This window comes from Gymnoscopelus microlampas (genome assembly GCF_963454915.1).
Source record: "Gymnoscopelus microlampas genome assembly, chromosome: 14".
Lineage (NCBI taxonomy): Eukaryota > Metazoa > Chordata > Actinopteri > Myctophiformes > Myctophidae > Gymnoscopelus > Gymnoscopelus microlampas.
Window position 1 is genome coordinate 47,321,127 of NC_139951.1, and position 27,827 is coordinate 47,348,953.

Here is a 27,827-nt window from a genome sequence, read left to right on the forward strand (position 1 = left end):
TTCATTAGAAAAGTGTATTTTATTGTTGTGGTTACAGTGACATGAGACTTGACAGTAAAAGAGGAATGAATTTCTGGAGGAAACTTAATTATAAAAGAAATTTTAACCCAAAAAAAAATACAGCTTTAAGGCAAAAATTATGTCTTCATTGAAAAAAAAAAAAAGAATGAAAAAAAGGTATTGATTTGAAAACACGCACACAAGGTAGTACAGCAAATAAAATATGCCATTATTTTTCTCTCTCTACAACCATTTACATACGTAATACGTAAGGAGATAAACTAAGGAAGGATTATTTACATGGCAACAAGATTAACAGTATTTACAATAATAATAGCCCGGGATTGGAAAAAAACGCAGAGCCCCACACAATGCTGTCGTGAACGAACAGTTCTCGTGAGACAAAAAAGGCACAGAGGGGTGATTTGGCTGGAAGAAGAAGTAGTTGTTGTCAGCAAATATAAAAGCTAGGGTTGGGATCCGGAAAACCGGAGGAAATCGGAGGAAACCAGGAAATCCAACAAAATTGAGGAACCAGGCATCGGGTTCCATCAAATTTTGGAAGCGTTTCTAGAACCGGTTTTATCACTCTTGTCAGAGTTTGTGTGTGTTTGTGGACTTGATGATGTCTGCTGTACGATTAAGAATACCGCTGGTTCTCAAACGCTTCAACCCATTAAGACCTGGAACGCATCTGTGTCACTTTAGGTTTCTTTGGCTATTCAAAAATAGCAGATATACAAGTGTCGTATATCTGCTATTTTTGAAAAATCTTGAAACATTAGATTTTTTTTCCAAAAACTTAGGATTTAGAAAACATTTTTAAGAATTGCCTCAGGTCTTAATGGGTTAATTTCAAGGACCACCATAACTCTTGAGAGTGTAAGAATGGAGTGTACAAAATGGAGTGCACGTGGAGTGTACAAATGGAACCAAATGGTTCCATTTGTACACTCTCAGAGTTACAGTAACAGACCTTTAAGGGTCCATATGGAATCCCCTCAAGTAGCCTAGACTAGAGCATTGGTTCTCAAAGTGGGGTCCGGGGACCCCCAGGGGTCCTTGGGGGGATACCAGAGGGTCCTCAGCAAACTTTGTCACAATCATTTTGACCCCTTTATGCATATTTTATACTTATTCAAGTATAAAAAAGTATATATAAAGAAATCGTGAAAATGTGTGCAAATCTTTTCCTAAAAGGCAAACATATTGAACACAAATCTTTCCTTCTGGGGGTCCCTGGCACAACATATTTTCAGGTGGGGGTCCGCATACATGTCAATTCTGGGTCCTTGGAACGAAACTACCTCACTTTAAGAACCCGTGAGGTATAGGAACACATAGGAATCGTTAAAGAGAACCGTTAAGAAATCGGACCGTGACAGTTTTTGGGAAAAAAAATCAACATTTTTTTTTCCAAGATTTTTCAAAAATAGCAGATCTACAAGCTCATAGCGCGGCACTCGGTGCCGTGCTATGAGCTTGTATATCTGCTATTTTTGAATAGCCAAAGAAATCTAAAGTGACACAGATGCGTTCCTGGTTTAAGGATCCCAACCCTAATAAAAGCTGGACAACTACATTACAATTACAGTAGCTCAATAAAAAAAAAGGTTTCATATCAACCCTGTATGCCGTGAAGCAACCTGGATGCTATCTCTGCTTCTAATGTGCAACAAGCGTCAGTGACGGCCCCATTCATGAACACAGAAAAGTCCTAATCTGATCGTATTAAACCACCATAAACTCACTGATATGATATTGTCTGTGTCAAGAAGACTCAACTCAAGACTATGACTGCAGCCATGATTCTTCTGTATTCCGAGTTTGGAAGCAAGTTCCAAGTTTCATAACAAAAGGTGGATTCAATCCAGGAATGCATCTACAAATGACTTCTAAATCCTGACAGTTTTCAGAAAACCGTATGTTGCTATAATATCAGTGGTTCTCAAACGTTTTCATGTCAAGAGCCCCCAAAATGATATGGTCGCAGACCCCCGATCTCAAAATGTTTTGTTCCAGGAACTCCCCCAGAAGCATAGATTTGAGTTACAAATGTTCGCTTTAAAAATATATAGATATTCAAAGATTTGCACAAATCTTCATGATTTTTCAAAAATAGCAGATCTACAAGCTCATAGCACGAGCTTGTAGATCTGCTATTTTTGAATAGCCAAAGTATAAAAACAATGGCTATAGCTAAAATCAATCATGACACAGATGCGTTCCCGGGTTGAATGGGTTAACAAAACTAAAACAGACTTCACACAGACAAAGAAGCCCCACCCTTCCGTACACAGCTGCAAAATTGCCGAGTTTATCGTGGTTTTAATACAATCAGATTAGGACTTTTCTGTTTTCATGAATGGGGCTGTCAATGACGCTTGTTACAACCTAGATGCAGATAGCATCTAAGCTGCTTGCGGCTATCATCAACCACCCATGACTTTCCCCTGCATTTTGTTGCACTATCTTCCAAAATTGATTTTATTTTGGCAAAAATCGAATCCCAAAATAAACAGCTGAAGATAGCGAGCGCAAGATAACGTGCAAGAAAAGTCAAGGGTGTGAGGAGACTTCTTTGAGCGATTTTAAATGACCATAGCATCATATTGGTTGCAGTATATTCTGGGATCTATTCTCATCATTCAGTTCAAATCTACAAGTAGAGTAACTCTCTATACATCTATTAACAAAGACATTCACCATTCAGGCCCTTTGTAAAGGTTAACTAATGCCTATTTTATAACGCCGGAGTACCATGGTGTCTTGCTTGCCTAAAAATAACAGATCTACAAGCTAACAAAGCGTTGCATTGCGACGTCCTTTGTTAGCTTGCATGCAGATCGGTGTAGTTTTTTGCTAAAAAAGGAACAGAACATAAAATGACTTGTCTTTTAGTTCTACTGGATCTATTCTCCACTAGTCCCTCACTGAGATCTTCATCTAGTTTTTATTTGTTGACGAAATTGTCATCATATTTAGCCTTAGTTTTAGTCGTCATAGCTTAGTTTTTATTTCGTTTTCGTCAGTGAAAAAAAGGTAGTCGACGAACATCTTTCATCGTAGTTTCAGTCGACGAAATCAACACCGGCCGTTAGCTTGTAGATCTTTTCTATTTGACAAAACGGCACCATCGTGCTGCGGCGTAAACATTGAGCTTAGAAGTGGAGGGACATGAGATGTACTGTAGGAGGAGCTGGGCGGGGCTAAGGTGTCGAGGGTTCAACACCAGGGGGACTCGGCAACTGTACTGGAGTGGGTGGGTGAGGTGGGTGTGTGGTTGGGGGGGGGCGTGGGGGGGCTGGCCTGGCTGAGCCTCACCACCCAGATTAGGATTAGATTATTTTTAGGGAAGTTCAACAACAATGACATCACCTCTAACAGTGGTTTCCATTCAAAACCCTGAGAAAACAGTGGAGCGCCTGTTCACTAGTATCACTACTACTCGCTAATAGCTGGCACACCTGCCTAACGGGGCCCAGTGTGTGTGTGTGTGTGTGTGTGTGTGTGTGTGTGTGTGTGTGTGTGTGTGTGTGTGTGTGTGTGAGAGAGTGCGCGCGCGCGCACGACTACACGTCCGTCATGTTGCACTCTCTCCTACCCGTCCAAACAGTGACATAGGTAGAACTCTTTTAACGATGCAACACACATACAAACAAGCACTTCGGATTGGCTGATTGAAAAGGCGACTTTTTTGTTGTTGTAAATCACACATGTGCGTGTGCATGTGATACACCAAGACATGGAGAGACACACAGGCACTGGGACACACAGACACACACACACACACACACACAAACAAGCGCGCGCACAACCACACCGAGAACACACCCACGCACGCACACACACCCACACACACACACACACACACACACACACACACACACACACACACACACACGCACACACACGCACACACACACACACACACACAGTTTAAACAGTGATCGGGTCAGTCTCCGTTAAGACATTAATGTAGAAAGGCATTGTGGTTTTCATCCTCGGTTCTCACAATCAGTCAGTCAGTCAGTCGGTCCTGTGATGCAGCTCTGGTGGGGTGAGTGGGTGGGGGGGGGGAGCAGAGGAGGGGGCAACAGGGTCCCCGGGGGGGTCCCCGGTCACCGACATCAGTCCTCCTGTTTACCCAACCACCAGTCTGGCTCCCCAGCCCCATCCATCCATCCATCACACCACCTCCTATTAGTCTCAGAGGCCATCCATCATCTCTTCATCAGAAGGGACTAAAAACTAATAACATAAAAGCAACGACAGAAGATGAACAAACGCTGATTCATTCCATCTGTGTGACTCTCTCTCTCCTGCTGAGGATGGTCTCCTATGGTGGGGGGGGGGGAGAGAGGGGGGGGGGCGAGCAAGGCTGCTCTCTCTCTCACCTCCAACTCCTCCATCATAAGGCCGCTTCATACTTCGTCGAGCGGCCAGAGAATCGCCGACCCTACGAGCTCGGAATGCGACGCTTTGCCTTTGTGAGCTCGTAGGTCCGCAAAAGGCTCCATGCACACAGCAGCCATATTGGAAAGACGCAGGTGTTACCAATGATACTAATGAAGGCTCTGTTCCATTCTGGTCAGGGTGCTGATTAGTGTGCAGGTTGGCTCACTGGAAACACTCCATTTTGGTTCCCAAATGACCCCTTTATGGTGGGTGACGTCGTGTAACTCTGAGGGTGTACAAATGGAACCAAATATTTGCACACTCTCAGAGTTATGTGGGTCCTTGACAATAAGACGACCACTGTGCTACACTAAATGGAACAAGAGCCTTAATTAGTATTACTGGCAACACCTGTGAAGGAAGTAAGTAAGAAGGAAGGGGCCCAATTCATAAGTTTGGGGCCCTTCACAATTCATTCATTCATTTCAGCGAATGGACGATTTTGTTCACGTTCACGGCAATGATTGGTTCAAATGATAGGAGTCCCAATCGAGAGAGTCATCCGTTCTGTCACAGCTGATGTCTGACAAGATGAAGGCATGACTCATCGATTCTTCCCAGTCTTCGGCTGGTGTCACTAGAAGAATTCATCCCCAACATGGCTGCTGTGCATAGAGCCTATTCTCCAACGTTCTCGAGCATAAATTAGGCGCTATTCCCCCGCAGAAGCAGGGGGAGAGGGGAGTGGTTGGAGGATGAGGAGGAAGAAGAAGAAGAAGAAGAAGAGGCGGGGGGGTTTGAGGGGGGGTCTAGGGGGGGCGGGTCATTGCAGCATGAGCTGCTTGAGGTTGTCGTGGAGGATGGTGTCCTTGACGTCGCGGAACACCAGGCGGATGTTCTCCGTGTTGATGGCCGTGGTGAAGTGGTGGTACAGGGGCTTCTGGGTGCAGTCGCGCCGCTTGCCGCGGAAGCACTCCACCAGGAAGGCCTGCACGTCCGGCAGGCTGTGCTCCTCGCCGGCGTAGTCGGGGAAGTAGTCGCCGAGCGGCACGCTGGCCACCTTCTCCTCCAGCAGGTCCGTCTTGTTGAGGAAGAGGATGATGGAGACGTTGCTGAAGACGCGGTTGTTGACGATGGTCTCGAAGATGTTGAGCGACTCGCGCAGCCGGTTGGTCTGCCGGTCCTCCATCAGCACCTGGGTCGACGCAAAACGATACGATACAGAATATTAATGTCAGTCAATTAAGCGTCAGAATGGTACGATACAGAAAATAGAAACCTTCGGGATCGCACTACTGGCGGTAGGCCGGTCACAATTATTACAGAATCGTCTAATCCAGGGGTCTTCAACAGGGGGTCCGGGACCCCTAGGGGGTCCTCAAGAGTTACTACAGGGGGTCCGCCAAATCTTTGTGTGATAGGAATTGTATTTTTTACCTTAACCACTTGAACCCTAGCATCCCTTTTCCTGAGGAGAACTTTAGCCAAAAATAGCAGATCTACAAGCTCACAACTTGTAGATTGGCTATTTATATATGTGAATATATGTGAATTTATATATGTGAACTTGTAGATCGGCTATTTTTGGCAAAGAGGTATAGGTGTCTAAAAGGCTTCATTAAAAAAAGGCTTCATGTTCCAATATGTTCATGAAACCCACAATTAAAATCGTTAATCGCAATTATTTGAGTGACAATTAATTAAACTGATGGGTCCAGCGATTGTCCGGGAGACAGACAGACACACACGACACCCTCTTATAGACAGCCAAACTCCTTCAGAGCCACAATGTAAAAAGATGGCTTATTACCAGAAACAAATTAATTCCCTCTGTCAAGAGTTAAAGGTGCAGTCATTTAGTTTGTTTGTTGTTAAAATAAGGGTTAATTAGCTGTACTGTACATTCTAATAATAATAATCATTGTTCGTTAAAAATGTGTTCATTCTATGTGGTATTGTGAACCTAGAAAGCAATGTGCTTTATTTCTTTTCAAAGCACCTTTCATACAAAGAACAGCCCATATGTAAAAAAGCGATGCGACTACAACAAACTATAGGAGAAAAAAAAGGACCCTAACCTCCAAGGAGGGAATAAAGAACATTTGTTTTAGAGAATAATGACAAGGCTTAAAACCAGACAACATGCTTTACACAGACCAGACAACAGAAACACCATGAAAAAAAAAAGTAATAGGAAAATATCCCAAGGACAGAAGCAGACAAACAAGAGACAGCAGACAACACAAGAGAGCAATAAAACAAACAATGAGACACACATTAGTGTGTGTGTGTGTGTGTGTGTGTGTGTGTGTGTGTGTGTGTGTGTGTGTGTGTGTTCCTAGAAAAATAACTTTTCAAGAACACACACGATTTTGGGCGTGTCCTGATATTGTCAAGAAAATATAGTCAAGCATGTCGGATCTACAAACTCGCAACGGGGTCACGATGCATAGCCTGTATCTGCTATTTCCGTCCTACGAGTAAGTATATAGGGCTTTAGTTGTTGAAAAGCTGAATTGGTTCAACTACCGTAGATCAAAATGCACACAAACTAAGCATATAGACACACTGTGTGTACAACAATGACTTATCTAAATGTCTAAACACTTTATCTACCAAAGCAAATGAATTAATCTGTCACTTATCACACAAACTCCACTGTGTGTATGTGTGTCAGTGTTGACTTTGACAGCACATTTTGATTTAGTTTTAGTCATAGTCTTTTGAATAAAATTCCATTTGGTTTTAGTCATATTTTAGTCATCTGAAATGTTTTCTAGATCTAAATCTACAGTTGATTTAGTCGACTAAAATGTATTCTGGCGGTGCCTTGATGGCGTCATAATGGCTGATTTTACACTTGGTTGCATGTTGAAAACAGCAGATCTACAAGCTCACAACGCGCCGCGTTGATCCAGTAGAACTAAAAGACAAGTCATTTTATGTTTGGTTGCGCTCGGGTGTTGCGCTCTGAAAATAGCAGATCTAAAAGCTCACAGCTGCGATGCGTTGTGAGCTTGTAGATCGGCTATTTTCAGCATGCAACCAAGTGTAAAATCAGCCATTAAAACATTTTAGTCGACTAAATCAACTGTAGATTTAGTCGACTACAATCTTATGATATTTAGTCGACTAAAACTAGACAAAAACTAAAACATTTCAGATGACTAAAATATGACTAAAACTAAATTGAATTTTATTCAAAAGACTATGACTAAAACTAAATCAAAATGTGCTGTCAAAATCAACACTGCCGCCTACCCAGAAAAGCGCCGATATATATAAAGTCTATCCGATTGGTTATAATCGATGTGAAGTCCTGATCCTGATTGGTTACCTGGTCGTATTCGGAGGAGGACACCAGGAAGAGGATGGAGGTGACCGAGTCGAAGCACTCGAACCAGCGCCGCCGCTCTGACCTCTGACCCCCCACGTCCACCATCTTGAAAGGTACATTCCTGATCTCAAAGTCATACTCGTGAATGCCCTTGGTGGGTTTGCGGGCCAACAGGATGTCCTGTTGACTGGGAATGTAGTTCTGTGTGGGGACAGACAATAACACACACAGAAAAATAAAAACATGACATAAGGACACAAGAATCCAGCGTTCTGTCAACCTTAACAACAACATGGACAATGTCTGACAAATGATGGAGAGAAGAATTATACAGCGGTAAGCGGTGAGGGAGCAAAAGAGATGGAGGGTGAAAAAGAAGAGAGAGAATACTTTAATCCAGGGGTCTTCAACGTTTTCAGGCAAAGGATCCCCTAGCTGAGAGAGAGATGAAGCAGGGACCCCCTACTCTATATTGTATACAATTGTGTTTCAGATTAAAGTTTATTTTTTACTTAGTCTACTCTTTTTTACCCTCTACACCTATAGCCTCTTTGCCAAAAATAGCCGATCTACAAGCTCACAACGCCTCGCGCTGCGAGGCGTTGAGAGCTTGTAGATCTGCTATTTTCGGCTAATGTTCCCCTCAGAACAGGAATTCTAGGGTTCAAGTGGTTAATGTAAAAAAGGGGTCCCGGACCCCCTGTTGAAGACCCCTGCTTTAATCCATTAAGACCGGGCGGGAACGCATCTCTTGTAGATTTGCTATTTAAAAAAAAATCTTGGAACATTTGTGCGGATATTTGAATATATATACATTTTTTAAAGGGAACATTGTAACTCAAATCTTTGCTTCATGGGAGTCCCTGGAACTTAATATTTTCAGATACGGGGGTCCGCTGCCAAATATATATAATGTTGGGGATCCTTGACATGTAAAAAGCTGGAGCACCACTGATATACCAACAACAGTTTTTCAGAAAATTTACATAAAGTTACAAATGTTCACTTTTTAAAAAAGTGATTTTCAAAGATTTGCACACATTTTCACGATTTAAAAAAAGAATGCAGATCTACCAGCTTATTAGCGTGGCACTCGGTGCCGTGCTAATAAGCTTGTAGATCTGCTATCTTAAATGACACAGATGCGTTCCCAGACTGAATGGGTGAACAACAGGACATTGTCTGACAAATGTGATGGAGAGAAGAATTCTATAGCAGTAAACGGTGAGAGAGCAAAAGAGATGGAGGGGGAAAAAGAAGAGAGAGAATCCTTTAAAAGGTGTTGTAAAATGATATTTTCGGGTTAAAAAAAAGTTAGAGTTCTATATTCTAATGGAAATCATTGATACATACAGGGTGTTTGTTCAGTAACAGGGGTTTTCCGTCTCTCCAGTTCTTTAGTGAACACAATACACATGTTCAGGTGGGTTACACACATTTCTTCCAATCAGGAGAGAGAACCCCACAGAGGTTTACATTTATTAGCTTGTGTTCCAGCTCCAAGTTTCTCTGCTCATATCTTCATATCGTTCTCTATGCACTTCATATTTCACTTGTATATCCTGTATCCTGTATGATATCTCTCTCTCCTGATTGGACGAAAGCGTTATCCCACACCTGTTTACTAAAGAGCTGGAGAGACAGGTTCATTCGTCCCTGTTACTGAACAAACACTCTTTAAAGTCTGTACAGCAAAGATTACTGTAGGAATATAGAACTATTTACACATAGAAATATCACTTACAGTTACAACACCCTTTAACCACTAAAACCTGAGGCCCAGCATCTGTATTGTGGGAAACATTCTCACAGAAAATAGCCGATCTACAAGCTCACAACGCGTTGTGAGCTTGTAGATCGGCTATTTTCTGAGAGTTTCTGTAGAGGGAAAAAGAGCAGACCAAGTACAGAGCCAACGGTTAAGTTGACTAAATATTGAGGGTTTAAAAGATTAACTATCTGAAAATACACATTAACATAAATCCAGCTACCTATGAAAAAAGTTCTATCTGCAACACAATTTTATACACATGTAGTGGGGGTCCCTGCTTCATCTCTCACTCAGCTAAGGGGTCCTTGGCCTGAAAAACGATGAGGGCCCCTGTGCTAAAGCTAAAATCTGATTCCCTCAACGCTGTCTTATTTAATTGGTATTATAATAACATGTCTGGCTACTGTGTACTGCAGGGCTGAAACTATCCTGGATTATTCTATCCAAGTAACCAGGAAACGTTTTCTGAATATTAATAGATTATTTTTTATAATCGACTCTTCCGATTCACAGATTAAATCCAGATTTTATACGTTGCTGTACAATGATGTCACGCAAAAATAATGGAAAAAAAAATAGCCAATCTACAAGCTCACAACACGTCACTATGATGAGATAGTGAGCTTGTAGATCTGCTATTTTATTTTTATTTAATAGATTTTTTTATTTTATGGATTCAATCTTAGTTGGATGAACTGTTCCACCCCTTACTATACACGTCATTAATTAATTATAATGTCTACTCTCTACACTATAATTAGTTATTGTAATAAAGAACAAAACAACTTACCGGATCACCAAGTTTATCTACATTGTCCAAGAAATACTTCACTGACTCGCCCTGCATGGAGAGAGATAGAGAGACAGAGACAGAGACAGAGACAGAGAGAGAGAGAGAGAGAGAGAGAGAGAGAGAGAGAGAGAGAGAGAGAGAGAGAGAGAGAGAGAGAGAGAGAGAGAGAGAGAGGAGGGAATCCTCATGTCAGTAGTGGATGATTCATCAGCTACACAACAAACATTGTTGCAACATCTATTGTCATGTAAACTATGTCAGAAATGTACAAAGCATTCCGTTCTGTCATTTTGCGTGTGTCATTTATCCACTTAAATAAAACCCTGCATCGTGTATTCTGTGGAAAAAACTTTGCAGAAAATAGCCGATTTAACAAGCTCACAACGTGAGCTTGTAGATCGTCTATTTTCAGCAAAGATATTATTCAGATGTATTTAGTACTAGTAGTGACACAAAAGTCACTAGTACAGGAGTACAGAGCCCTGAGGTACTCCAGTCCACTACTCTAGGGTTTTAAGTGGTTAAAAGATAAGATCTGCATCACGGATGTCAATTCTCTTTTGCCCCGCTGCACCAGAACCAGTCGGATGTCATTGAGAAAGACATTTGAGTTATGTGTGTGTGTGTGTGTGTGTGTGTGTGTGTGTGTGTGTGTGTGTGTGTGTGTGTGCGGGCCGTTGTCTCCCTGACGGAAAGAACCATTCTTGGCCCTCTCTCCCTCCCAACCACCATGCCAGATCATTAACGCATTCAATCGCGAAAATGTGTGCAAACATTTGTCAAATAATTTGTTCCAATGGAGGATCGCGTTGGAAATATTATTGTTCCAGGCATTAGTCGGGACCCTCCGCCATCGCGCACGCATCTGTTTACATGCACTTCCGCGTTGGGGCTTCTACAGCACGGAACGTATAACGTAAGTGGATGGAAGAAATGCAGGCACTGAACGTATAATATTTTAATAAACCTCTGGCACCCAATGTGTTAAACAGCAGAATAATGAAAAGGTTCCAAGTCTTTATTCAGCAGCAGCAAAAAAATGTGCAACGTTTTCGACCTTGTGGTCCTTGTCAAGTGGAAGTAATATACTTGACAAGGACCACAAGGTCGAAACGTTGTTAATTTTTTGCTGCTGCTGAATATAAGGCTTTTTTCAAAGGGAGTTGCGAGCCACCTTGTAGCCAATTTAACACAGAGGTGGCCACTCTTCGGGTTAGGGTTGTTCCGATACCAGCATCGGAAAAGCTGCGGATATACAGCCTAAAATGCTGGTATTGGTATCGGCGATGCCAATCTGATACCACGTCATTTATCACATGACGATAATGTCATTTACAGCAGTGGTTCTCAACCATTTTAATTTCAAGGACCCCCAGTTTGACATGCATTAGGCTATGGACCCCCATTTAATGGCATTTCTATCACTTGGACCCCAATTTATATTGTGAAATCTATCTTCATTTAACTCTGAGAGGGTCCATTTGGTGCCTAATCTATCATTTAGCTGGGGACCCCCTGGATCTCCCTCAAGGACCCCTGGGGGTCCCCGGACCCCACTTTGAGAACCAATGATTTACAGTCATCAAATATTTTGTATTTTGAATGCTTCAGTTGATGTTGCACTACTGTTTTATGCGCTACCGTTTTGAACTCTTTTTAAAAAATGTATTTATTCCTATAGCAGTCAAGGTTCTAAAACTTAAATTTCAAGGACCCCCATAACTCTGAGAGTGTAACAAATGGAACCAAATGGACCCTCAACGAACCCTGAGAGTCCCTGGACCCCACTTTGATTATACAAACCGGTACCGGATAGGTACTCGGTAGTATCGACCGATACTCAAGTGTTGGGTATTGGTATAGGGAAGGAACAAATGGAACCGGTACATCTGTAGTTAAGGTCGGACACACAGTGAGTGTACTGTATGTTCACCTCATAGAGTACTGTGTCTCTTCATATTCTAATGTCAGCCACAACGGAGCCTGCTTTGCCTAGAAGGAAGCATGATGCAAACTGTATATACGGTGTGTACAATACACACGTGTTTGTCAAGGCACTTTGATGAATAGTGAAGCGTGCCAGTCAGCGTGTGTGTGTGTGTGTGTGTGTTTCTAGGCTGTTCCGACAGTGTTCCTGTGCTACAGAGTGCATGCCCAGACACGGAGACTTAGTACGCTGCAAAGACTGGAGGCATTCCTTTATCTGTGCAAGGAGGCCTGACCGTGTTGTGTACAGACTGTGTGTGTGTGTGTGTGTGTGTGTGTGTGTGTGTGTGTGTGTGTGTGTGTGTGTGTGTGTGTGTGTGTGTGTGTGTGTGTGTGTGTGTGTGTGTGTGTGTGCGTGTGTGTGTGTGTGTGTGTGTGTGTGTGTGTGTGGTCTCGAATTGGCACACTGTTTGCAAACATAAACCAGACAAATTATTAAATGGATTTCTCTCTCTCTTTATGTCTGCCGATGCAATTCTTTTAACCCTTTAAGGCCCATGGTTTAGATTCCACAAAATGTCTTCTAAATCCTAACAGTTTTCTGGAGAAAAAAAACCTGATACTATATCAGTGGTGCTCCAACTTTTTCGTGTCGGACCCCCGAAATTATATGTATTTGGTCGCAGACCCGCATCTCAAAATGTTGTTCCAGGGACCCCCCAAGATTTGAGTTTTGTTCGCTTTAAAAAATATATATATATTCAAAAATTTGCACAAATGTTCATGATTTTTCAAAAATAGCAGATCTACAAGCTCGTAGCGCGGCACTCGGTGCCACGACATGAGCTTGCCTTGTAGATCTGCTATTTTTGAATAGCCAAAGTATAAAATAATGGTTTAAATTGTTACACAGATGCGTTCCCGGTTTGAATGGGTTAATGCGATTAATGCCATTATGCAGGATTCATGGCCACGCATAGGATGATATTTGTCATAGTCATAAATGCTCTATAAAACAGTGGTTCTCAAAGAGGGTCCCCAGCAAAATGTGTTCATTATATAGCATAGGGAAAGCATATTGTATTGTGGGGATGTCTGGGCTGGCACAACGTGCTTTTCAGATGGGGGGGGGGGGTCTGCAGACATGGGGGGTCCTTGACATGAGAAAGGTTTGAGAACCACTGATATTATAGCAAAGATTTGAGTTACAAATGTTTACTTTAAATATATATATATATATATTCAAAGATTTGCACACATTTTCACGATTTTTCTTTAAAAAAATAGCAGATATACAAGCTCATAGTGCAGCACTCGGTGCTGCACTATGAGCTTGTATATCTGCTATTTTTGAATAGCCCAGATACTTTGGTAAAATAATGGTTATACCTAAAAATCTAAAATTACACAGTATTCGTTCCCGGATTGAAGGGGTTAATTCGGGGGTCCACCTTGACGTTAAAAAAAAAGCTTGGAGGACCACTTGCTCTAAAGTGATCTCACAGACCTGTGACACAGCAGGCTCTACATGGAGGCACAGCCAGTGGAGACGCCATTTTTTTGCAAAGTGCTGCTTTAGTGCTGCTCAGCCTTTAATCTTTACTAAACTCACCTAACCTGAAAAACCTGTGTGTGTGTGTGTGTGCGGCGTGCGTGTGCATGTATTACTATACTTGCGAGGACCAAAAGTCCCCACAAGTACAAGTAGAATTTGAGAAATATGACCGTTTTCCTGGTCCTCCTCACAAGAGAAACAGATGTTTTTATGGTTAAAACACATTTTTAGAGATAGATTTTACAATTAGGAATAGAATCAGGGTTGGGGTTAGGATTAAGACATTTGGAAAATTAGGTTTAGATACTAGAGAGATAAGGGCTATTATGCCTGATTTACACTGGTTTTGTGCACAGAAAAACAGTTGATTTACAAGCCCTCACAAGCCGTCACAGTTTGATCAGCAATTTCTTTTATAGCTTTAAGCTGACGGTCAAAAATGGCAAAACATTTGTACAAATGCCATTCATAAAAATCACCGTCTTAAAATGATGATGTCCTCTCAAGTATAGCAAAACATACGTGTGTGTGTGTGTGTGTGTGTGTGTGTGTGTGTGTGTGTGTGTGTGTGTGTGTGTGTGTGTGTGTGTGTGTGTGTGTGTGTGTGTGTGTGTGTGTGTGTGTGTGTGTGTGTGGGGTAAGGGTAGGGTTACATAGAGGAGAAGTGCAGTAGGATAGGAGCTGAAGTGAGTCCAGGGACACAGATAATAGACTACCTGTCTGTCTGCTCATAAATATAAATGTGTTCTAGAACACTGGTTCTGAAAACTTTTTCGTGCCAAGGACCCCCAAATTGACACTTATTATCCCGCGGACCCCCATTTCAAAAGATATGCCAGGGACCCCCATAAGAGAAGATTTTTTTACGGCTCTAGCAGTGATTCTCAACCCCCCAGTTTGACATGCATTAGGCTAGGGACCCCCCATTTAATGGCATGTATACCTCTGGGACCCCAATTCATATTGTAAAATCAATGAGTGTACAAATGGAACCAAATGGACCCGTTAGGGTCCATTTGGTTCCATTTGTACACTCTCAGAGTTACAGACCCATAAGGGTCCATTTGGTCCCTAATATATCATTTAGCTGGGGACCCCCTGGAACTCCCTCAAGGACCCCTGGGGGTCCCCGGACCCCACTTTGAGAAGCATGGCTCTAGAAAACGATAAGCTTCTCTTTTGAAAAAGATCTAAAGCTTTTTAGACCTGAGACTAAGTTAGATTACATTTCAACATCGTTGGAACCCGTGTTGATTTTGACAGCACATTGTGATTCAGTTTCAGTCATAGTCTTTTGAATCAAATTCCATTTAGTTTTAGTCATATTTTAGTCATCTGAAATGTTTTACCGTTAGTCTAGTTTTAGTCGACTAAATCTACAGTTGATTTAGTCGACTAGCATGTATTTTGGCGGTGCCTTGGCAGTAATGGCTGATGTTACACTTGGTTGCATGCTGAAAATCTACAAGCTCACAACGCGTGGCAGCGCGACGTGTTGTGAGCTTGTAGATCTGCTATTTTCAGAGCACAACACCCGAGCGCCACTAAACATAAAATGACTTGTCTTTTAGTTCTACTGGATCTCTTCTCCACACTAGTCCCTCACTAACATGTTAGTCTAGTTTTTTTATTTTTTGACGATATTGTCAATATATTTAGTCTTAGTTTTAGTCACCATAGCTTAGTTTTTATCTAGTTTTCGTCAGTGAAAAAAGGTAGTCGACGAACATTTTTCGTTATAGTTTTAGTCGACACTGGTTGGAACCCAAATTAACCACATGAACGAACCCCACTAGCCCCCCCTATTCCGGGGCAAACATTTGGTGAAAATTGCCCCGATCTACAAGCTCACTAGATTGGCTAGCAGATCGAAGGCTTTGTTTTTTTTCCATTAATATTTGATTTATTTTGCAACACATTCTTCTAAAAATTGCAGATCTACAAGCTCATAGCGCGCTTGTATATCTGCTATTCAATCATTCCCGATAGGAGCCGGTGAAGATGGGACATTATGCAATTATCATTAAAGGATAATGGAAAAGTTTTTCCCCTTTACCAATCTTTTATTTTGAGATTTGGTGTAGAGGGAGAAAAGGAGGGCGATCAAGTACAGAGCCCTGGGGGACACCACCGCACCGCCGGTCAAAAGGAACTGTATAGGGTTTAAGTGGGTTGAGAGAGAGTGGAAAAGAGAACAGCTTCACCACTGAAACGTCTCCTTATATGTCAGTAATATAAAGCGTTGTGTGTCACTGGGTGCATGATGCCAGCAGAACTGAAACACTCCTTAACATAACAACTACATTCACTGGTCCACAGTATCCAAGTACTTTACTTTACTCGAGTACTGTACTTAAATTAATCCAATATTACGACCGGGAACGCATCTGTGTCATTTTAATATTTATTTGCCTATTCAAAAATAGCAGATATACGATATTGTAGATCTGCTATTTTTTGAAAAATTGTGAAAAGTTGTGCAAATCTTTGAAAATATATATGTTTTTAACTCAAAAATTGCATTTTCAGTTCAGGATACTCATTTTATCCAATCAGGAGAGAGAAAATACATTGGAAGTGATGACACAAAGAAATAATGAGCAGAAACAATTGGAACTGGTCTGGAACACTATACAAATGAATCTGATAAATGGGTACTCTCTCCTGATTGGCTGACAAATTGCAAAGAGCTCGAGAGGCACGGAGACAACTGTTACGGAACAAACACTCTATAGCAATGTATACTATCACAATATAGTATCTACTTGAGTATTGGTATTTTTGGATACTTGACTTTCAAGTGACTTTAGCTCCACTATATTTCAGAGACAAATATTGTAATAGACTCAAGTACTGGGGTCGAGTACTTTGTCCACCACTGGCTGCTCCAGCCTGACAGTAGTTAACATAACAAGCCTATCATACATTTAGCCAGGGCTTTATTTAGTCAGATGTGTCTCTTGTGACTGATCATCATCATGGCTGTAATAAACACCACATCTGCCTGTGTTCTGCTGTGTGTGCAGTCTGAGCGTTGTTAGGCCTGTGACACAGCTGTTACATAACCTCTGATCACAACCAGTCAGTGTTCACTGCGTCGACTACAGCTATGACGAAAAATGTTAGTTCACATTAGGGCTGGTGAATTAATATTCGAATATCGAATATTCCTCGAATATCGGGAAAATAAGTATATTCGAATATGAAAATTAAAATTTGAATATATCATTTATTTTTTTAATGTTTATTTGACAGGGACAATACAAAAACAATGTATCAAGTTATAAAAACAAACAAAAGATATGTTTTATTGGATCCGAGCACTCGATACATTGTTTTTTGTATTGTTTCTGTCAAAAACAAAAAAATAATTGAAAGAAATTAATATATTTTTTTATAATAATATTTAAATATATTCAATATCTGCCAATTTTTAAGACCAATATTCGAATATCATTTCTGAGGAAAGTTGACAGCCCTAGTCTACACTACCTTTTTTCACTGAGGAAAACAAAATAAAAACTAAGCTATGGTGATCTGAAACTATGACTAAGCCATGAAGACAGAGGAATAATCTGTCATTTTAGATTTTAACCACTTTAACCATTATCTTATACAAAAATAAACGATATACGCTTGTTTGATCTGCTATTTTTGGAGAAATCATGAACATTTGTGCAAATCTGAATATATACATTTTTGAAGCGAACATTTGTAACTCAAATCTTTGCTTCTGGGGATTCTACAAATCTTAACAGTTTTTTTTGAAAAAAAACGTATGTTGCTGTAATCAGTGGTTCTCAAACCTTTTCATGTCAAGGACCCCCCCAAAATGATTTGGCCACGGACCCCCAGATCAAAATATGTTGTTCCAGGGACCCCCAAAAGCAAAGATTTGAGTTACAAATGTTCGCTTTAAAAAAATATATATACTCAAAGATTTGCAGACATTTTCACGATTTTTCACAAATAGCAGATCTACAAGCTCTCGGTGCTGCACTATGAGCTTGTAGATCTGCTATTTTTGAATAGCCAAAGTATAAAATAATGGTTAAAGTGGTTACACAGACGCGTTGCCAGGTTTGAATGGGCTAAATGTATCGAGGAGCTCTTCACACAGCATGATTCCTGTGGCTGTAGATGAAAAGGACTTAAAGGCTGTTTTTGGAGCCTTTTAGTACATTGTTGTCATTGTTTAGTTATTTATTTGTATATTTCAGTAATAGGCTTTTGTATATTTGAGTTATTTATCTCAGATCTGCCCTGCTGTGCAGATTGTTGTTTACAAAGCCTAAAAGGCAGCAGGCCTTCAGAGTCCAGACTAGCTTTTTAGTTGGTTGCACTGTCTGGTGCGCCTTACTTTCTCATAAAGAAACCTCTCATCTCCATATTCAAACTTTACACTGTTACAAGTAAAAGTCCGGAATTCAAAATTGACTTGAGTAAAAGTACAAAAGTATTGGTATCAAAATGTACTTAAAGTGGCAAAAGTACAAAGTAGACATTATGCAGAGTGTCCCATTTCATAAGTTCAAAATGTATGTATAACAAATATTTTGAAAATAGCAGATCTACAAGCTCACAACGCGTCGCATCGCGACGCGTTGTGAGCTTGTAGATCTGCTATTTTCAAATGGGCGAAATATATATAGGGCTGAAGTGGTTAGGGTGTTTTGTAATAATAATCTAAAATCTAAAAAAGTAACTATTAACTATAGTTATTTATTACATAAAGAGTGAGACATCTCACTGTCTCTTCAGCTCTTTAGTAAACAGAAATTGCATTTTCAGTTCAGGATACCAATTTTGTCCAATCAGGAGAGAGTACTCGCACAGGATACAGATTAAACAAGTGAGATTGGAAGTGATGACACAAAGAAATGAGCAGACAACATCGGAACTGGAACACTATAAAAATGACGCTGATAAATGATAAACTGTCTTATCTCCATATTCTACCTTTTTTGTGTTTTTCCCTAAATTAATGCCCTACTTGATCACACTACAGCATCACACAAGAGCATCAGATCTACAAGCTCGAACATGTGTGATTTGTGAAACAGAAAGACAGGAGTCCCCCACCACAAACACACACTAGCACTCAGTTTCCTAAACAACTGGCACAATATGTGGAATAAATAATGTTTAGGTATTGTTGTCGCTCTAAATCTATGTTCCTGCTGTTCTACATACTGAACAACCAGTTGAAGAAATCACAGTTTGATGCTTTAAACCTTTGATTTTATGACATTGTTAGTTTTACCACTAAAAACCTTCACTGACCACTTCAAAGTCTTTCATTTTAAAATAATGAATAACCAAAAATAGCAGATCTACAAGCTCTCGCAACATGTAGATCTGCTATTTTCAGTCCGCGACATGCTTCCAAATGACTGAAATCAGTCACGGCGACTGAGAACTTGACTCCATGTTTTCAGTTGCACTGGACACACTTTTGGGAGCATGTGCGTGCGGCCAAAAAAAGAGGTGAACTCCAGAAGAGCCCTGAAAGGCAAATGTATTTATTTTTTCATTCATGTATTTATCATTGAACCTAATATAATAATTATTTTCATGATTATTTATGACAGGTCTAACAATAACGTCAACTTTGTCGGCCGCTAAACTTCCCAGAGCAAAAAGGGAGCAAAGGATCGTGTGTGATTTCTGTTTTCCTTTCTGCTAAACGACCAGCTCATAGCCTGAAGGCATCGGCGATTTGTGAAGCCGAAAACACAAACAGAGGACAGACAGTCATGACGCATAATGGGGCGTATTTCCTGACATGGACCCCATCCAGGCCTGTCCTGCATGGGGAAGAGAACGGGCCAATTTAAGTCACTACTGAAACGGAAGTGAACCATCCTCCATAATCACCTCGGTGTTCCCATGATGCATTGCTTCCACAGGAGGAATGTCCTTCTCCCTGACGGTGACACTGTGCCTCCAAACGACCGCAAGGCCTAAGCGTTTAATCTAATGAGTTTAACAACTTAAAAAGGACCACTTCACCCATTTTCATATAATTGGCCCTCCTCACTCACCAACGCTCATGATACTATGGCATGAGTAGACATCGAAGTGGTCACTTCGTGGTAGGCAGTGGTGGGCAAAGTACTCACATTCTTTACTTGAGTAAAAGTATCAATACTGTGATGTAGAAATACTCTGTTACAAGCAAAAGTCCGGAGTTCAACATTTACTTGAGTAAAAGTACAAAAGTATTGGTATCAAAATGTACTTAAAGTGCCAAAAGTACAAAGTAGTCATTGTGCAGAATGTCCCATTTCACAAGTTCAAAATGTATAACAAATATTTTTGAAAATAGCAGATCTACAAGCTCACAATGTGTCGCATCGGGACGCATTGTGAGCTTGTAGATCTGCTATTTTCAAATGGCCGAAATAAATATAGGGCTGAAGTGGCTACTGTGTTTTGTATTAATAATCTAAAATCTAAAAAAGTAACTTATTAACTATAGATATTACATAAAGAGTGAAACACATCGGTGTCAAGATGTATCTTTTCTATTGTTGTATTTATTTGTTGGTTCATTTTATATTTCAGTCTATTAGGTAGGTATGCTGTATTCAGGGTTACCACACATTTTTAACAATGAATTCTTAAAAACAGTTTTTCTAATTTCAAAATATTTCCAGGAATTTCATGACCGTGGGAACGTGTCCGTGTATTCCAGTGGTTCTCAAACATTTTCACGTCTAAGGACCCCCAAATTGAGAGGTATTTGGCCGTGGACCCCCACCTGACAAGAGTTTGTGCCAGAGACCCCCATATTAGAAGGTAGATTTTTTTCATACATTTCTCAAAACCTCTTTTTTTTTTTAAACAATTTTTCAAATTTCTTCAAAAAAATCTTTAGAAAATTTCAGATCTACAAGCTCAGCTTGGAACCCACCACCACAGACCCCTGGGAGTCCCCGGACCGTACGTTGAGCACCACTGCTGTACTTTTTTTATCCTGTTATAACCGATTATTCTAGTCTATTTCTGTACAGCTATTATTACTGTGACATACTGCAGAGTAAGCATTAATAGATCCTAAAACGCCACAGGAGATCCTGGTTTCCATCATGAAAAAGAAGAACTCACAAAATGACTGAAAGAGAAGTATAATCAGCATGGACGTGATCCTGTTGGGATGTTGTCTGGTAAAAAATAAAAAATAAACAACAACTTTACAGATCCTATTTAAGGGCCACCGCCCCCCATAAAGTAACTGCTTGTGTTTGGGTTATTTAGACCAGGGTTTCTCAAAGTGCCGCAGAATACAGAATACTATAATATTTGTAATGTATCAATATCATTTCAGTTTAACCACTTAAACCCTCTATACTTAGTAAGACCGATCACCAAACCTCCTTGCCAAAAATAGCCGATCTACAAGCTCACAGATCGGCTATTTTTGGTGAATGCTCCCCCGTTCTTTTCGAGTCGTAATGGAAACTACTATTCTTCTCTCAAGTTTTCCTCGTGACACATACTGAAAGATTTACATATTTACGTAGTATAACATGACAAATGTAAGGTTCTATAAAGTAACAATGTAATTCATGGATGAAAACGTTATTTACAGAGGTGACCTGAGACAAAAACGTTTGAGAACCACTGATTTAGACCAAAAGGCATCCCGTCATCACAGTCAGGTAGAAACCTTTTATCTCCATATTTCTCCATATATCTCCATCCTTCGCCGTACAAGAGTACCACGCATAAGCAGAGTTAAGTTACAAGCCCACAACACAGCGCATAGCAGCGTGTTGTGAGCTTGTCAATCTGCTATTTTTGAAACATTTTGAAAGTCAAAGTGAAAGTGGTTAAGTGTGTCTCTGTCTGTGTGTTTTCTTATAAATAGTGAAACAATGTAAAGCATGAACAAGAGCTTTGGACTAAATAATAATAATAACTACATTGGAACCACGGTTTATTTTTTTCCCCCCATTTCCTGAAAAGTAACAGTTTTGGACCTACAGTACAATGTTTGTACAAGACACCAATATGCTGCTGAGCATGTGCTCTGTGTGTGTGTGTGTGTGTGTGTGTGTGTGTGTGTGTGTGTGTGTGTGTGTGTGTGTGTGTGTGTGTGTGTGTGTGTGTGTGTGTTTGTATTACTATACTTGCGAAGACCAAGTATAGTAGAATTTGAAGAAATCTACATTGTGAGGACCGTTCTCCTGTTTTTTTAGAGATAAGTTTACAATTAGAAAAACATCCAGGATTAGACATTTAGAGGTTAGGTTTAGGGATTGGAATTAAGAGTTAAACATGATTTATATACTTAGTTGCGCGCCAGTGTCATGCACACCGATAAATAGCCGATCTATAAGCCCGGTTAAAACTGCCAAAATATATGTATTTTTTAAATGACATTCATGAAATCGTTTTCCTAAAGCGTTGATGTCCTCACAAGTATAGTAATACAAACGTGTGTGTGTGTGTGTGTGTGTGTGTGTGTGTGTGTGTGTGTGTGTGTGTGTGTGTGTGTGTGTGTGTGTGTGTGTGCGCGTGGTATTAGATTAGCTGTGTATTAGGAATTCCAGAGTATGAGCGAGAAAAAAAAAAGAATACAGGAAATCACAAATCTCACATTATAAAGAAATGCATGGAGGCTGCATTACATCTATATAAACTACATTACAGCCATCAAGTCACATATCACATCCCTGATACATTCAAACCACTGCCAAACTGTGAGGTTTGTGTGTGTGTGTGTGTGTGTGTGTGTGTGTGTGTGTGTGTGTGTGTGTGTGTGTGTGTGTGTGTGTGCTTTTGAGATCGCTTCCAGTGTGTTTGTTCGTGCGCAAATATCAGTGCGTGGTACAATTTTGAGGTGCTTTTACTTTACTGGAGTATTTCCAATTTTCAATACTTTTACTTCTACTCCACTACATCTCAGAGGAAAATATTATAACACTTTTACTCCACTACATTTATTTGAAAACTTTAGTTACTAGTTACTTTGTAGATCTTGATTATCATTACAAAACATACATTAACCACTGCAGCCCCATACCCATATACATTTGAAAATAGCAGATCTACAAGCTCACAATGCGAATGCGTCGTGATGCGACACATTGTGAGCTTGTAGATCTGCTATTTTCAAATGATTGTTATACATTTGAAAAGTTGTGAAATGGGACATTCTGCATAATGATACTTTCTACTTCTGGTACTTTAAGCACATTTTGATACCAATACTTTTGTGTGTGTGTGTGTGTGTGTGTGTGTGTGTGTGTGTGTGTGTGTGTGTGTGTGTGTGTGTGTGTGTGTGTGTGTGTGTGTGTGTGTGTGTGTGTGTGTGTGTGTGTGTGTGTGTGTGTGTGTGTGTGTTTGTATGTGTGTGTGCTTTTAAGAGCTGGCTTCCAGTGTGTTTGTTAGTGTTTGTGTGCAAATATCAGTGCGTGGGAGGGAGGGGAGGGAGTGAGGAGGAGGTGGTGTTTGTTAGCAGAAAGCTGTTTAAGCACAGATCAACATTCCAGCTGCGATCATAAGTTAGTCCTTCATTCATTCTGGCTGCACAACAATCTGCTCCAAACAGCTCTGTGTGAGAGAGGGCAACACTAAAGGATCCTGCATGCTACTGTACCAAATGAGGTGATCACCCTATCACCTCATTTATAGGGTGCTGCTCACCTAAACGGTGGTTTGGATACTAGGCGCTCATAGTCGGGGTGATGTCCTTTAGGATTGACTCCTCCCCCCTCTGGTTCATATGCGCCCCCCCCCCCCCCCCCCCCCTTTTTCTCTTTCTTTCTCTCTCTCTCTGTCTGACCCACGGTACCCGAGCGGAGGCCGTTTTTCGTTCGATTCCCTGCGGGAATCGAACCCAGGACCTTCTAGCTCTGAGGAGACAGCGCTACCGACTGCGCCACCGTGCCCCCTGAGCGGTGGTCACCTTATCACCGCGGCTCAGTTACGTCATGTTGTAGTTGTAGTAAGGTGACCATCGAAAATGGTCGCATGCGCCCCCCTTTACCCTACCATACCCTAACCCTACCGTAGGAAAGAGACGGCAACACTAACCCTACCGTAGGAACTAGGAAAGAACAGAAAGAGAAGAAAGAAAGATATGGGAGGAGGAGGAGGAGAAGAAAAGTGTACAACAGCTCTTGGCCTGAATGCCATTCATAAGTGGGTCTTCCTCTTGCATTTGTTCAGCGTTGGTCAGAGGTGGAAAGTAAACCCAAGTACTTTTGCTTACCCCCATTAAGACCGGGAACGCATCTGTGTCATTTTCATATTTCTTTAGCTATTCAAAATTAGCAGATATAATACAACCTAAAATAATCTGAGTACTTCTTCCACCACAATGGACTGCTGGAAGAGCCTACCTCCCTACCGCTTAAATCAGGCAACTAGCTCGGCAGGGTTTGCGATCTGGCCCATGAAGCCAAAACTAATATCTTGCACAATTAACACAACACAGCCATTATGTTGTTGTTGTTGTTGTTGTTGTTGTTGTCAGGCATACAAACTTCTTCATATTTCAACCTTTCATGTTTTTTTCCGTAAAAGAACACCCCACTTCAGCATACAAGAGTGTCGCACAAAAGTAGCGAAAATAGCAGATCTACAAGCTCACGACACATCACATCGCGACACGTTGTGAGTTTGTAGATCGCCTACAGGCTCACTATTTCACAATTGTAAAACGTTTTTAAAATAATAAAAAATGTACAAACAAGGACACAAGGTTTCCACCCGACAGTATAATGTGTACTTTGAGTATCTGCAAACTTACTTAATAATTCTATACTAATAATTATATTCTATAAAATGTTCAGAAATAAGCAAAAACAGCCAAATGTAGATCGTCTATTTTCACTATATTTCAACAGATGAAGGTATACATATGACTGGGAGGGATTCTGGCGACCATGACAAACGGCCTGACTGACTGTGATCATGAACTGAAAGCAGCATTTAGTGGACCAGAGATCTGTGTTGTTCTGGAGCAGAAGACGAGACGAGTGTGCTGAGAGCGCATGCTGACACGTCAAACACTAGAAGAAGAAGAAGGAGAGAGAGAGGTGTAAACAGGAAACTGACTGAATCACATGTCAGAGAGAGAGACGCCAAACAGAGACCGAGGGAGGGTAGAGAGAGGAAGACTATTAACAGAGAGAGAGAGAGAGAGAGAGAGAGAGAGAGAGATGCAATGGAGACAGAAGGAGAGAGAAATGGATGGAGGGAGGAGAGAACAGAAGGGTGGAGGGCAGACTACGACGAGAGAGCAGAGCGGAAAACTTTTAGTTTCACTTTCACTTTTAGACAGCTTGTATCAGGGCCCTGCGGACACGCTTATAGCTCTGATGAACCTTGACCTTGTTGTTCTTTATCAGCCTAAAAAGACAAACTGGTACAAACAGAGAACAATGTTATCCTACAGCCCACTGTAACAGATCCTACAGCCCACTGTAACAGATCCTACAGCCCACTGTAACAGATCCTACAGCCCACTCTAACAGATCCTACAGCCCACTCTAACAGATCCTACAGCCCACTGTAACAGATCCTACAGACCACTCTAACAGATCCTACAGCCCACTGTAACAGATCCTACAGACCACTCTAACAGATCCTACAGCCCACTCTAACAGATCCTACAGACCACTCTAACAGATCCTACAGACCACTCTAACAGATCCTACAGACCACTCTAACAGATCCTACAGCCCACTGTAACAGATCCTACAGACCACTCTAACAGATCCTACAGACCACTCTAACAGATCCTACAGACCACTCTAACAGATCCTACAGCCCACTGTAACAGATCCTACAGACCACTCTAACAGATCCTACAGCCCACTGTAACAGATCCTACAGACCACTGTAACAGATCCTACAGCCCACTGTAACAGATCTTACAGACCACTCTAACTTATCCTACAGGCCGCTCTAACAGATCCTACAGACCACTCTAACAGATCCTACAGACCACTCTAACAGATCCTACAGACCACTCTAAAAATAGCAGATCTACAAGCTCATAGTGCTATGAGCTTGTAGATCTGCTATTTTTTTTTATTGTGAAAATCGGTGCAAATCTTTGAATATATATATTATTTAAAGTGAACATGTGTAACTCACATCTTCCAGAAGAAAAGATTTGAGTTACAAATGTTCACTTAAAAAAATATTCAAAGATTTGTACACACGGTACACACAGTACACATAGTACACACAGTACACATATCGTAGTACACATAGTACACATGGCACATGGACACCACACAGACCTAACCATGACGTCAAGAGGTTAGCATCTAAACCGTTTTGACCTTTATACCATCACTCCCCCTCTCTCTCTCATCCTTCCTGTGTCTGTCTGTCTGTCTGTCTGTGTCTGTCTACTGTACTATGTAATAATCTAATACCTTAACCCATTAAATCATGGAACGCATACCATGTCATATTAGATTTTTAGACATTATTTTATACTTTGTGCTATTCAAAAATAGAATATCTACAAGCTCATAGTGCGGCACCGAGTGCCGCAATACAAGCTTGTAGATCTGCTATTAATTTTTTTTTAACTCGGGTAATGTTGTGCAAATCTTTGAATATATATGTTTTTTAAAGCATAAACATGTTTAACTCAAATCTTTGCTTCTGGGGGATTCTACAAATGTCTTCTGAATCCTATTTTCATGTCAAGGACCACCCAAAATGATATGCATTTGTCCGCTGACCCCCATCTCAAAATATTTTGTTCAAGGGACGCCCAGAAGCAAAGATTTGAGTTAAAAATGTGTATATACATATATATTCAAAGATTTGCATACATTTTCACAATGTTTTTCCCGCTATGAGCTTGTAGATCTGCTATTTTTGAATAGCCAAAGAAATCTAAAATGACACAGATGCGTTCCAGGATTGAAAGTCCTCAGTGTTCATTTTAACTCAGAGTTAAATGAACACTGAGGGTTTCAGCGTGTCGTCTGATATGAGCTGTAGCTGATGGGAGAGGAAAGCAAAGTCCTCCATTACAGCCTCTGATAGATTAATGAATGTCTGCTTGTTGTTGGCAGATAAACTTATTATGATCACTGCTGTGTAAAGTGCGCACTTATTAAGTCTGGGAATAGTTACTGACCTGCTACTGTACATCCTAATTCCACTGGCCTGGAGAGTGTGTGTGTGTGTGTGCGTGTGCGTGTGCGTGTGCGTGTGTGTGCGTGTGTGTGTGTGTGTGTGAGTGAATGAGATTGAGGTTGGTTCACTCTCTTTGATTGCTAGAGCACTGGTTCTCAAACTTTTTCATGTCAATGACCCCCAAATTGACAGTTATTAGCCCGCGGACTCCGCGGATTTGAAAAGATATGGCAGGGACCCCCACAAGAGTAGATTTTTACGGCTCTTGCAGTGATTCTCAACCATTTTAATTTCAAGGACCCCCAGTTTGACATGCATTAGGGCTATGGACCCCCATTTAATGGCATTTATTTTCTATATCAATGTGAGCTATTTGCATTATTTTTATTTATTTTATTTTATTTTCTGTTTTTATTGTGTGGTGTTGTTTTCTTGTGATATGGATCCTCCTGGGTCTGAAATAAAGATTGAATTGAATATATCTTGGACCCCAATTTATATTGTAAATTCAATGTTAAATTTAACTCTGAGAGTCTATGAATGGAACCAAATGGACCCACAGACCCATAAGGGTCTAATCTATCATTTAGCTGGGGACCCCCTGGAACTCCCTCAAGGACCCCTGGGGGTCCCCGGACCCCACTTTGAGAACCACTGTGCTAGAGCACTGGCTCTCTCTGAGATTAAAGAAAAAAGAAACATTCAATTTATGTTGTTGTTAGGCCAATCCCATCTGAGATGTGTGAAATAGGAGCGCTCCGTTTCCTAAACAATTAGCACAACAGCAATTGTAACAATTAGCACGCCGGCCTCCTCGAGGTTCCCCAAGACCCAAGCGCCGAACCTAAAGCGACCGGGCCTTTTCTGTGGCCCCCGGCCCCCTCCCTCTGGAATACACTCCCCAAACGCATCAGAGACGACCCCTCCC

The 27,827-nt window shown here is 41.0% G+C and overlaps 1 protein-coding gene across 1 annotated transcript in view; it reads right to left on the bottom strand.

Moving 5' to 3' along the window:
• Positions 1-27,827, bottom strand: part of LOC311059719 (guanine nucleotide-binding protein subunit alpha-13-like) — a 35,948-nt gene continuing 8,121 nt past the window's right edge. The window contains exons 3-5 of the mRNA XM_084077750.1: positions 10,297-10,347; positions 7,736-7,936; positions 1-5,593 (exon numbers count right to left, since the gene is read on the bottom strand). Coding sequence (XP_083933876.1) covers positions 5,222-5,593; positions 7,736-7,936; positions 10,297-10,347 — 624 coding nt within the window. The 3' untranslated portion in view covers positions 1-5,221. The remainder of the gene's footprint in view (positions 5,594-7,735; positions 7,937-10,296; positions 10,348-27,827) is intronic.